Genomic DNA, 12400 nt, shown 5'->3' with positions numbered 1-12400 from the left:
TGAAAAACTGTATTATAATTGATAGCTGCTTTTGTTTTGTTTTACAGTTTTTCCAATTCAATCTGCATGTCTTAGTAGCTTTAGAATAAATATGTAGTCTTTGGAAGCAAACTCCAGAAGAAGCAAACTTCAGTAAAATTGTATAACTACCATTATTCTATAGTCTAAATGTATGTCTTTTGCCTTGAAGTATTAGATACATTACAAAATAATATATACCAATTTTCTTTCTAAATGTCCTGAAAAATCTTATGGTATCTGAAAACACAGGTTTGGAGACTTGCTTAAATGTTATATCAGTCATGTGAAATCACGGACTTGTCAATTCTTAAACACAGAATTGATCTAACCTGTGGAAAATGAGCTTGGAACTTGGGTTCTTCCAGGCAAATCTTCACAAGCGTTTTCTGCTTACGATCTTCTAGTTTTGAAAATCTTTCAGGCAAAGGTCCATGAAAATGTTCCGCGATATAGTCTGGGGAGGAAGCATCCTGAGACTGGGTCCGGTTAAGACTGAGGCAGCCAGGAGGGTGGGTATCTAAATTGGTTTGATACTTCAACAGCCCACTATGTTAAATTGGATCAAAACAAGGAGATGGAAAAAAGACCGAGTCAGTGGATGAAATGGGGTAAAGGGAAGCAATTGTTTCCTTTTCCTTGTTGGCTTTACATAACCTTTATAAAAGGTATTCTATATGCGATCTATTCCAGAACTACTAAAATGTCCTAAATTTTAAATAAATTCTCTTTACTAAGAGGTAGGGGAAAATGCTTAGCTCTCCACACAAATGCTATGTCTGGGCGGTAGAGGAAAGCATGTTCAAGCTTCTTGACGTTATGAGAGTCGGACACGCTTGAATCCTATCAGGCATTTGTACAGCCACTTATGAGTTTTCACTTGAATCAACACTGTAAAAATAGCTCCATTGCTATACATCTCCAAGCTTTAAAGAAAAACAGAGGGATCTTATTTGATCTGGATGAGACTAGAAAAAACAGACTTCATGGTTCATGGAAAAATAGTAAACAAAAATAGCAGGCACCAAAAGCTAGAGCTTGTTGCATCTATGAAAACAATTTTTACATACTCATTAAATCCCAAAACTGTTTGTTTTTCAATCTCGCTATAAACAAAGCCACATAAAAAGCTCATAGTGAACATAGCTCAAAACCCTTTACAAGGGCATTTCATGCTTTTTTATTTTGTTATGTTGATTTCTGAAGTTCGAATATTTTCTTCTTTCAGTCTCCATTTATTTCAGTGTGTGTGTGTGTGTGTGTGTGTGTGTGTGCCTGCACGCATGTGTGCACTTGCACATAAGCATGCACACACCATGTGTCATGAAGAGGTTGGCAGACAACTGGCAGAGGTCAGTGGACAACTGGCAGAGGTCAGTATTTTTCTTCCACAATATGGGTTCTGGAGATCAAAGTCAGGTCCCCAGACTCAGGAACAAGTGCCTTTACCCTCTCAGCCAACTCACCAACCCTGGGTTGTGTAACTGTTGCACTGACAAGCAGTGAAAGGAAGAACAAGCAACTGTCAGCTTGTTGGGAAAACTCAAAAAAATAAACATCAGTGGGCTGGTGATACAGCTGTTCCGTGGCAGAGTACTCACCTAGCACGGGTAATGCTTGAAGCTCTGGGCTTAATCCCCAGCACATCACACACACACACATCACACATACACACACACACACACATCACACATACACACACACACACACACACACACACACACTCAGTCAATGTTAACTGATAACATGACCAGTGACAAAAGTTAAGAATGACGGTGTGTACAGAGTTTAAATCCCTGGGTTAAAGTTTAGGGAAATTAATTTGGGATCTAAAAAGAAGAAACTGTGTGGGAATTAGAGCTTTGCCACATCAAAATGAGCATTTGCGGAATTTGGCATTTACTCCATAGGGACACAGCTATCCAGAAAACAGAGTCACATTTGAGGCTAATCTATGATAGACACTGGGACACCTGGCTTGATCAACCCAGAATGTACATATGTATCAGAATTCATATCATTATTCATAAACATAAACAATTACTATCAGTCATTTAAATAGGAAGCACAATTTAAAAGAGAAAAGTTGTTTGACATTAGGAAAAAAGTGCTAGCTCAAAGTACATTTGAAAATTCTACAGTTAAACAAAACCTTAACAAAATCACTTGATGTAATCAACCTTTTTCCTGTAAAATCTATGTAAGCAGAAAAAGCGGCCAAAACAATCGAATCACCTCTTCTTTGAAGCCAAATATTTTCTAAACTTTCTAGTCACTATGGATTCATCTATTCCCTGAATTGCTATAATTCCTGTAAATAAATGTTTGTATTTCAAAGATACAGTCTGAGGCTCTTTATTGACTTTTTTTAATCTCAAATCAATTATCTCCTGGGAGACTGAAATCCTATGGTAGATTACTCTTCTTTACCTCAAGTATTCGGTACATTGATGGGCAGAGATGTGGATGCCCAGCACATAGAGACTGTTCTCATTAAGTCTACAGTATACTGTAAAATAGAAATCTTAACATGCATGCATGAATCTTGTTTTGAACAACTCCACCTCCTTCCTATTAAAAAAGGACTGGAGAATGATACTACGTATGTGTATTAGGAGTAAAAATGTGACTGAATTCCCAGAAATGGCACAAAAGATAATGTAAAATAACTTGCCTACATATGTATGCTTGTTAATTAAAAAGAAAACTTTGAACAAGCTGCAAAAATTACCAGTAGCCATTTTCTTTATGTCAGAAAGAGTTTGTACTTCAGTGAAAATTAAAGTTCAAAAAAAAAAAAACCAATATGTAATGTATAGTGCTTATTATATACTGAATGGATAAAAAACGACACTTCGGTATTATAACAATCCCTTTCATTTCGTTATTAATTCAGATATAAAATAGATTTTTATATTCAATTCTTCTGTAGCTATTCTGTTGGCTATTTATATAAATTAAATTTTTTTCTGCTATGATATTTTTCTACAAAAAGAGCTTTTTAAACAGATTTTTTTCTTAAAAGATTGTGTTAAAAAAGGTCTTATTATAATCCTCCTTTAAAGTAACAACTTTTTGAGCTCCTGAACCATAAAAAGTTACTGTTTTGAATTGCAATGGAACTATTTTTCATAATTTTTATGTAATAAGGCATAAAAGCAAAATGAATAATTGTATATACTACTAAATTATCATGTTTTCTCTTTCCAAATAGAAAAAAAAGAAGGGGAAAGGAGGAAGAAAGAGAACTAAACAACGGAGGGATAGTGACAAAGAGATTATAGTCCCAAGTAAGGCCAGATAAACTTTAAGGAAATATTACAATAGAAAGTCACATAATGAGAAGGGTAAGCTCTCAAAAATATGCATGTAGTATGTGTGTGTACTGTCTAGCAGTAAAAAAGAAACTTCAAAATGCCTATGTCTGAATCAAATTTATATTAATTAAGAAATTTTTGAAAAGTCACTGAATCTGTCTCAACCTTAGTTTCCCACTTGCAGCATTCAAAATATTATCTTCATAAAATCCTGAGAATTTCATGTCAGAAGATATTTGAAACAAATGAACTTTATGTTTGGCCTATTGTACATGAATAATTGTATTTTAAACTACTGGCACCCTGAGTAGAATATGTTGGTCCTATGTCTCCTCCATGACCACAGTTCTGAACTAGCAAATTAGCCATTTAAAGAAAACATGGTGCGTTCATGGTATAAACACAGCTGCTTTCCAGAAGGAAATGCAAAGAGATTCACTGTACCCAAGGCTTTTGTTGCAGCCGAAGACTCCACAGATTATACCTCCACCATTGGAACAAAAACAGTTCTCAGTTACATCTACCCAAGCCCCCCCCCCTTTTGAGCAGCAATGATTGGTCAGGGCTCATAATTATTATGAGTGGTCAAGTTTCTGAAGCCTTACATCTCTATGTTCTAGAGTTGGGGTACTAAAAAAATATATTCAATCCAATTGGAACAAAGTTGGTTAATATCCCTGTCCTTACCAATGACATCCAAAAGTGAGGAGAGGAGGGAATGAGTATTTTGAACACGCACCCTGAATAGCTAAATAATTTATATAAATTGCCTAACACCTTGACAATTACTTTATAAAACAATATAATGGCAATGGGACTGTTTCTCTAAGCGCTCTTTCCCTGGAAAAACTTGACATGAGATAATGGGAGGGTGCCAATACTATTTATGATTTGTGAAAACTTTCTAAAATAGAAGGAAGTGATGAAACGAAATTTAATTCACAGGTCAGGACTCCGGCTCCTAGTAGATGGCGTACTGATTGCATTGAGTTGAAGGTGTCCCTTGTGGAGCCCCGGGGGTGCTAACAAGTTGCTGGCTCATGCAGAGGATCACCCTTTCCACAAATGTTTCCCTTGTGTTATATGTGAGGTGAGAACATACACTGCAGACACAAATTGTTTTACTTACCCCGAAACATGCAAGAGCAGCAGCATGTAGAAGACGAAGAAGAGATTGTGAGTATACCAGAAGATATCATAATTAGAAACTCTGCAAAAGCAAAGCAGTTTCTCTCAGTCTGACTTTACCTTTGTCACAGAAAAAGGAACATTCATTTTGAAGATCATATCTGAAGAACACTGAACTATCAATTTTCTAACATTCGTCTGTTGAGATCAGGGTCTACACTGGGTAACTATCAAAACTCACGACTAATAATTAGCATTTGAAAGTTATCTACACTTCCTAATTCAAATAAAGACCATGGTGTAGTCTGATTTAGAATTTCTCTGTCCTTTTCAGTAGCATTTTCTTTTCATTTGTTTGCTTTTTTGAGATAGGGTGTCTTTATGTAACCCTGGAACTCACTCTGTAGACCAGCTTGGCCTCAGATTCAAAGACCCACCTGTCACTGACTCCTGGATGTGGGAATCAAAGGCAGGCACAACAATTTAAGCTCTTTTTTGTTGTTCTTTAATGTATTAAAATTTTAAATTGTCAAGTATTTTCCAATGTAATACTGTTCTGATTTCAAAGGATGTTTTGAAAAAGTTCAAAGAAAGCTCAAATGGAAAGAACTGAGATTATCACTAAAATTTCAGCAGCCTCGACCCTGCTTCAGTCACTGCTTCCAGATTTCCACCTTGAGGTTCTACCCTAACTTTCTTTGACAATAGATTGTGATGTAGAACTGGAAGGCGAAATAAATCCTTCTTTTTGGTCACGGTGTTTCATCTCAGCAACAGAAAGATGATCTAAGACAGTTCTGGTATCAGGAACCTGGGATTTTTTTTTTTGACACAACTGAGCATGCTCTGGGGTGGCAGTCGGGGTAGTTGTGCAAGGACTTGGAAGTTTGGGATAGAAAAAAAAACTATGGATGTTTAGAGTATACTGAGCTATTGTGGGTACTTTTAGTGTAAAAGACACTGCAGATAATGTTGGTCCGGCATATAAATTTTCAGAGGGAAGTTTGAGAGTTCCTTAAAGACTCTATCTGTGATAGTCAATATTTTGGTCTAAGAATAAACGGTTCTGGTCAGCCAGTGGTGAAAAACAGGCCTGGATTAAGAAGAGACCAAAATGGCTGAAAAGAAATCCTCTGGGAAATATTTTCTCCAGGTCAGAACTTAGAAGCCATGGTCCAGATATGTCTCAACTGCAACTGTGCCAACCCACAAGAACCCGCTAATAACCGCACTGTCTAAAGACTTTAGTCACCCAAGACTATTCCTATTTGCATGGAAATGAGTAGAAACAGACAGAAATCTGGACACCATAGATAGGTGAAGAAGGAAATGGACATTCTGACACTTACCTTATGGCATAGGTAGAAGCTGTAACCATAAGGAACAGTACCACCACCATGCAGACACCCGTCAGACCTGGAACTGTGAAAACATGTACAAGGGCATTTTAACTTAATACTGGCAAGAACGTTTAAAAATTATGACATTAAAGTCTAAAGTATAGCACACCATTCAGTCAAAAGCCAATTCAAATCATATTCCTCTATGTATACAACCCCTCAAACAAGCTGCTAAAAAAAATCAGTACATAGGTTTGTGGGTTAATATCTGGGTCTTCTATTCGATTCCATAGGTCGACGTCTCTGTTCTTATGCCAGTACCAAGCTGTTTTCAGTACTGTAGCTGTGTAATAGAGTTTGAAGTCAGGGATGGTTATACCTCCAGAAGTTCCGTTATTATATAAGATTGTTTTGGCTATCCTGTTTTTTTTTTGTTTTTCCATATAAAATTGATTATTATTCTCTCAAGGTCTGTGAAGAAGTTTGATGGGATTTTGATGGGGATTTCATTGAATCTATAGATTGCTTTTGGTAGAATTGCCATTTTTACTATGTTGATCCTCCCAATCTAAGAGCAGGGGAGATCTTTCCATTTTCTGGTATGTATTCACTCATAAGTGGATTCTAGCCATAATTAAAGGTCTTTGAGCCTATTATTCATGATCCTAGAGAAGCTAAATAAGAAGGTGAACCTGAAGAAAATCATGTAGTTTTCCTCCTGGATATTGGAAGTAGACAAGAGTGCCAGGCAACCTCAGGTGCATGGGGAGGGGGAGTTATTGGAAGGGGAGAGGGTTAGAGAGAAGGGAGTAGGGGAGGAATGGGGAAAGCTTGGGGGATTGGGATGGGGGGGAGGAAGGAAGGATGGATATAGGAGCAGGGAAGTATATATCTCAACTAAGGGAGTCATTTTAGGGTTTACAAGAGACTTGATTATAAAGGGGATCCCAGGTCCAAGGAGAGATCCCCAGATTGTTCTCTGGACAGAGGAGGAGAGGGTGCCTGAACCGGCCTTGGCCCATAACCATACTGATGAATATTTTCTATATCACCATAGAACCTTCATCTGGCGATGGATGGAGATAGAGGCAGAGACCCACATTGGAACACTGGACTTAACTCTCTAGGTCCAAATGAGAAGCAGAAGGAAAGAGAACGTGAGCAAAGAAGGCAAGATCAGAGGGAACCTTCATCCGTTGATGGATGGAGATTGAGACAGAGAGCCACATTGGAGCAGTGGACTGAGCCCCCAAGGTCTAAATGAGGAGCAGAAGGAGGGAGAGCATGAACAAGAAAGGCAGGACCGTGACGAGTGCGTTCACCCACTGATACAAGGGGACTGATCTAATGAGAGTTCACCAAGGCCAGTTGGACTGGGACTGAACGAGCACGTGATCCAACCAGATTCTCTGAATGTGGTCAGATTCTCTGAATGTGGCTGGCACAGGGTCTTTCTGAAAAGCCATTGACAATGACACTGGGACTTGTTTCCTCTGCATATACTGGATTTTTGGGATCCAATCTGTTTGGATGCTCACCTTCCAAACAGGGGTGAGGAACTTGAATTTCCCACAGGGCAGGAAACCCTGACTGCTTTAGGGATGGAGAGGGAGAAGGAGAGGGAGTGGGGGGAGTGGAAGGGTGTTGGGAGGAGGGGCAGAAATGGAAACTTTTATAAATTAATAAACTTTTATAAATTAAAAAAATCAGTACAGCTTCAAAGTATTTCAGACAAGGAAGACTCTCATTCTTGGAGCAGCATTTCTGGGAGTTCTACTCATAATGGTGAAGGCATACCCACTTCTGCACATACATAACCTACCAAATGAGATTAATTAATGTAAAAGCACCCTGTTTCCATGGTTTCCACCACAATATGCACCTCCTTTACTTGTTCTAGTCTTGTATGGAACTACTAATTCCCTTCTGTTTCACTTCTTGGACTTCACTACTTTTTCTTAGTGCTTTGAGAATCTTGTGCAGTGTGTTGTCTTTCTATTTACCCCCCACCCCAACTCTTCTGAAAGACCTACTGTTTCCCCTCCCCCCAACTTTGTGTCCACTCCTCATCCCCCACCCCCGCTTTCCCAACAAGGCCAATTTGTACTACCTAACCATTCACAGATCTGTGGTTTTCTACTGGAAGGTGGTTGACTTATCAGAAGTATACTTTTAGAGAAAATTGATCCTTTGTTTTACAGAAGCAAAGAATTGCCGATAGTTACTCGGCTGGGGGCGGAACTCTATGCCCAACTCTGCTCTGCATGGTAGGATTTGGGCCTATTTTAGGCTTCCCATGACTTGATTGTGCTGTTACAACTACTGTGAGTTCACCTGTGCATCTGCCTTGCTGAACTCAGAAGAAACTGCTTCCTCATAGCTGTCCAGCTCTTCCAATTCTGCACTCCTTCCACTACTCCTTTTCCAGCAAGGATCCCTGATTCTTTGGAGGAGAATAATTTTAAAGGAAATAGTGTTTAATGAAAGCTGCCATTAACTGACGGTAGCTCTTCATTTGGAAGTACGAGTTCCCTCATCCACATTGGCATGTCATTATGTGGATCTTGTTTAGACAATCATTGTTGAGGCTTCATGGGTGCAGCTTGCCTCTTGTATATAGAAGACACTATCTTGAAACAAATGTTCTGGCCCTAAGGTTCTTATAATCTGTCTTCTCCATTTTCGATGATATACCCTAACTACGCTGGTGTTTGAGGAAAGCTTCTAGATGTATTTTCTCTTCACATCAAACACGTGATAGGGGCTGTGAGATAGCATGCAGATAAAGCTGTTTGCACACCAAGCTTGACAATTTAGGTTTCATCCCCATAGTTCACATAGTGAAAGTAGAAAAATTTCCACAAGTTGTCCTCTGATCTAACCCCTCATACCCAAACACTGTGAACCCTCCACATACAAATAATGTCTACAAAATATAAAACCAATGGTCTGATACAGTATAAAATTTATTTAAATAAAAAAGAAAACTCGCAGACATGTCAAAATTAATATTTTTATAGCTACAAATTTAGCATTAGACCTCATACACCATGTCTAAAATGAATAGATATATAATATCTAAGGTAAAATGTAAATAGATCCCTTACTATGTTATTATTGTAAAATTAATTACTCTTCCTATATCACTACTTTTTTAATTTCATAAAATCATATAATCAATAGTAAGTCCTAAATTTCCCATATGAGAGACTCTGAAATTGGACAAGAAGGAAGAATTATTCAACCGAGATTCTATCTGGAGCAGTATATATACTTCTCATTTCTCTTTTTGTTCAGGCATCACCTATGGGGCAGAAAAGCATTCACTGACAGGTACCACTACCAAAACAACCAGTCTGGAAACCGTGTAAGGAGGGTGAATGTGTGCATCATTCAGATTCCAGCGTGTCTGCAACAACTAGACATTAATGATATCAGAATACTTGCTATGTTAGAAACAAATTTCACTTTAAAGAGTCACATATAAAACAAGGGATCTAATCTCTGGCACTTAAAATTTTGAGTTCTTTTCCAAATATACAGACTTAGAGTCATCCAAAAAACTGCCCTTGCCTTATGCACCTAACCCGAACCATGTCTTCTGTAAAATTTTTTCCTATCCTAGACATTTCACGGCACTTTTTCTATTTCCTCTTGGCAAATGATTACTTTCCAACCATATGGGAGGAAATTAATCCACCTCACCCTGAAGGATAGACAATAGACTATTTAAAAGCAGTATCCCTGAGCGGTCTAGTTCCTGAATATATATTCAAAGAAAAAAGCATATATCCACCCAAATACTCCTTTGAGAATATTCATAGCTGTTTTTCATAGTCATGAATATAGATACTCACATTAACATCAACAGATAAGTAGAGATATAGTTGTATTGCTACACATATCTGGAAAATTAATAAGCAATATAACAAGAAGTATTGGTGCATTAAGCATCACCATGAATGAATCCCCCAAATTATTAGATTGAGTAAAAGGTGTCAAGTTTTTCCACCTACTAACATGTAAAAGTGTGCTGATTAATTTTTATGTAAAAGTCTAGAATTTTCATGTTAGTTTTGAAAGCAGCTGAGTCACTCGAAGGGACAGAAGATAAGAAGAATTATTAAGCGTCATATTTGGGAGCAGGGTAATGGAAATATTTGAAGTCTTGATTATGGTAAAGACTAACTCATATGCATATAAAAGCCAATCAAAGAATGTGTTTTCCACTTATATGGGCAATTTAGTGAATGTTAGTTAGGTGTGGAAAGATTTGAAAAACAAAGAAACAACAAAACCCTCTATTTAAGCCTCAAAAACTATGTAAGTGTTAGTATCCATGATTATTACATACTATAAAATGTGTGATCTGATGGACTTCCCTGATAATTTCAATATTCCTTCATTAAGTATTTAGGTTTGGAGGACTGTGTCAGTATGGACCTGCCACAATTGGTCAGTAAATAAATATCTGTCTAAAAATCATCTTAATGGGTAATTTGGAATACATCCACAGTTTTCTATTATTCACTTCTGTTTCTCAAAAGGGTTGGAAGCATTCCTTGATGAGTCACAAGTCTTATTAGTGTAATAAAGCATCTCAGAACTACAAAGATGCACTGAGCTCAAATATTTCCTAAAATTGACAAGAGAATTTCCTGCATGAAGCAGAACAAGGAAAACATGTCGGAAAAATTTGGAATGAGAGGGATAGAACATAGCAGGCTTAACTCTTGTGACTAGAAGATGAAAAATAAGTCCATGACCACCCAGCCAATCTTCAAAATGGTCTGACATTATGGTCTTGTAATTATTCCTCTGGCCAAGTCATAAACTTACTGAATCTCATCTGAAAACTACAGAGAAGAAATTCAATTATTTTTAATTCTCTTGACGTATTTTATATAACATAACTTTCAGTTCCACCTACTTTCTATAGATGTCATGATTTTATTTTTCTCCGAGGATGAATAAAATTCAATTACATGTATGTACCACATTTTCTTTAGCTGTTCATCTTAGTTGGTTCAATTTCTTAGATACTGTGAATAATGTAGGAAAAACATGTATGTGCAGAATTCTATCTCTCAAAATGATTAAGAGTCCATATAGCTCATACTGAGTACGACATTCTGTCACAGACTTTTTACCCAGAATGTACAAGCCCTGGATTCAGTCTCACATTACTGACTGCTGATCAAAATGTGTAAAGCAGGTGATTTCATTATGATAACTTAAGAAGAAAAATGCACAATTGGGGAAGATATCAAAACCTGTTGTAATTAGAATGACTGAGAAGGTAAGGGTTGAGATTGTCTTAAGGAAACGTAGGTCTTAGTAAATGCTAGTAAATGGGCAAAAATTGTTTCTTACTATGTGGGATTGTGTGTAGATCTGTGCAACAAATTAAAGAGATAAACAAGTGGCTTTTGTGTTCAGTTAAATATTGCTAAACTTTTAAAGTGTATCATTAGATGTTTAATATAAAATTAAGTTAGTCTAAAAAAAAAAATCTTGGTCCAGTAGTGAATCCAGTCAGATTGAAGAACATAGAAAATACAGCACAGGCAACTCTAAGTGATATAAACACAGAGTTATCCTTGAAACATCGAATGGCCTCTAATACACTCTTGGCTAACAACTAAGCTAAGTTCTAATCCATTAGCCACTTATGGACGTAAATTCTAAAACACATGAAAAACAGACTGAAATTAATCACTAGTCCAGTTGCATAAACTTGCTTATATGAATTATCCTTATTTATCTGAAAGTACTTGAGCCCCTCAAATAATAAAGACATATACTTGTATTTTCTGAGAAAGAAAATTGGTATATGTATCCTTATTTATTTATAACTACTCATACGAAAATGATTAATTAGTAGCCTTTACAATGCATAATTGCGCCAAACTGCCCTGTCTGAATGACCTTGAATGGGTAGTCTTAAAAAGAAACAATCCATCACAAATGGAAAAGGTAACACAGACCCAAAACATAAGTAACTATCTTGCTTATTGATTTTTAAGATTGAATCTCTCTTATCAGTGTAAGATGACTCAATTATCAGAACTGCACTGACGCCAAGAGTCTGGTGTTTTCCCTCTAAACTTTGAGAGCAGGTACTCAGGACACGTATCTGACCTTTCATAGAATCAGCCACAGTTCAAAGCAGGCCTTCTGGGTCATGAGCTTAGTAGTCTTTTCATTCAAAGAACTTGTCAAAGAAGGTACGCCAAACCAATGTGACTTGTTACTTTTAGTCTTTATATATTAGAACTCCATAAGACCTGTTTCCTTCCCTCGGTTGGCACTGCAGCATCATTGCTAGACTATTAACATCATTTATAGAATGTACTAATTTGACGATGCTAATTTCCAAAGGCCTATGTGAGTCTAAGAAAAAGCAAGGAGTAACAACTTACCAGTTGTGAAGAGAAGCTTTGTAGGATCCTGAGAAAAGAAAAGAATAAAATATTTCACTGGAAAATGAAATGTTAATGGCATAAAGCTCTGCAAGAAGTTTGCAATGTTTGTTGCCATGTATTAGGAATTAGAGCAGCACTCTTACAGTGTGAATAACAACTCAATTAAGTCTCA

General features: G+C 37.1%; 1 protein-coding gene across 1 annotated transcript in view; it reads right to left on the bottom strand.

The window, feature by feature from the left end:
• Positions 1–12400, bottom strand: part of Nox4 (NADPH oxidase 4) — a 111480-nt gene that overhangs the window by 64148 nt on the left and 34932 nt on the right. The window contains exons 6-9 of the mRNA XM_048435224.3: positions 12226–12253; positions 5813–5885; positions 4465–4545; positions 351–567 (exon numbers count right to left, since the gene is read on the bottom strand). Coding sequence (XP_048291181.3) covers positions 351–567; positions 4465–4545; positions 5813–5885; positions 12226–12253 — 399 coding nt within the window. The remainder of the gene's footprint in view (positions 1–350; positions 568–4464; positions 4546–5812; positions 5886–12225; positions 12254–12400) is intronic.

The sequence above is a fragment of the Myodes glareolus genome, chromosome 24, assembly GCF_982192425.1.
Source record: "Myodes glareolus chromosome 24, mMyoGla1.1, whole genome shotgun sequence".
In the NCBI taxonomy this organism is placed as follows: domain Eukaryota; kingdom Metazoa; phylum Chordata; class Mammalia; order Rodentia; family Cricetidae; genus Myodes; species Myodes glareolus.
Note: the sequence above shows the minus strand (reverse complement) of the source record. Positions and strands in the feature narration are given on the sequence as shown.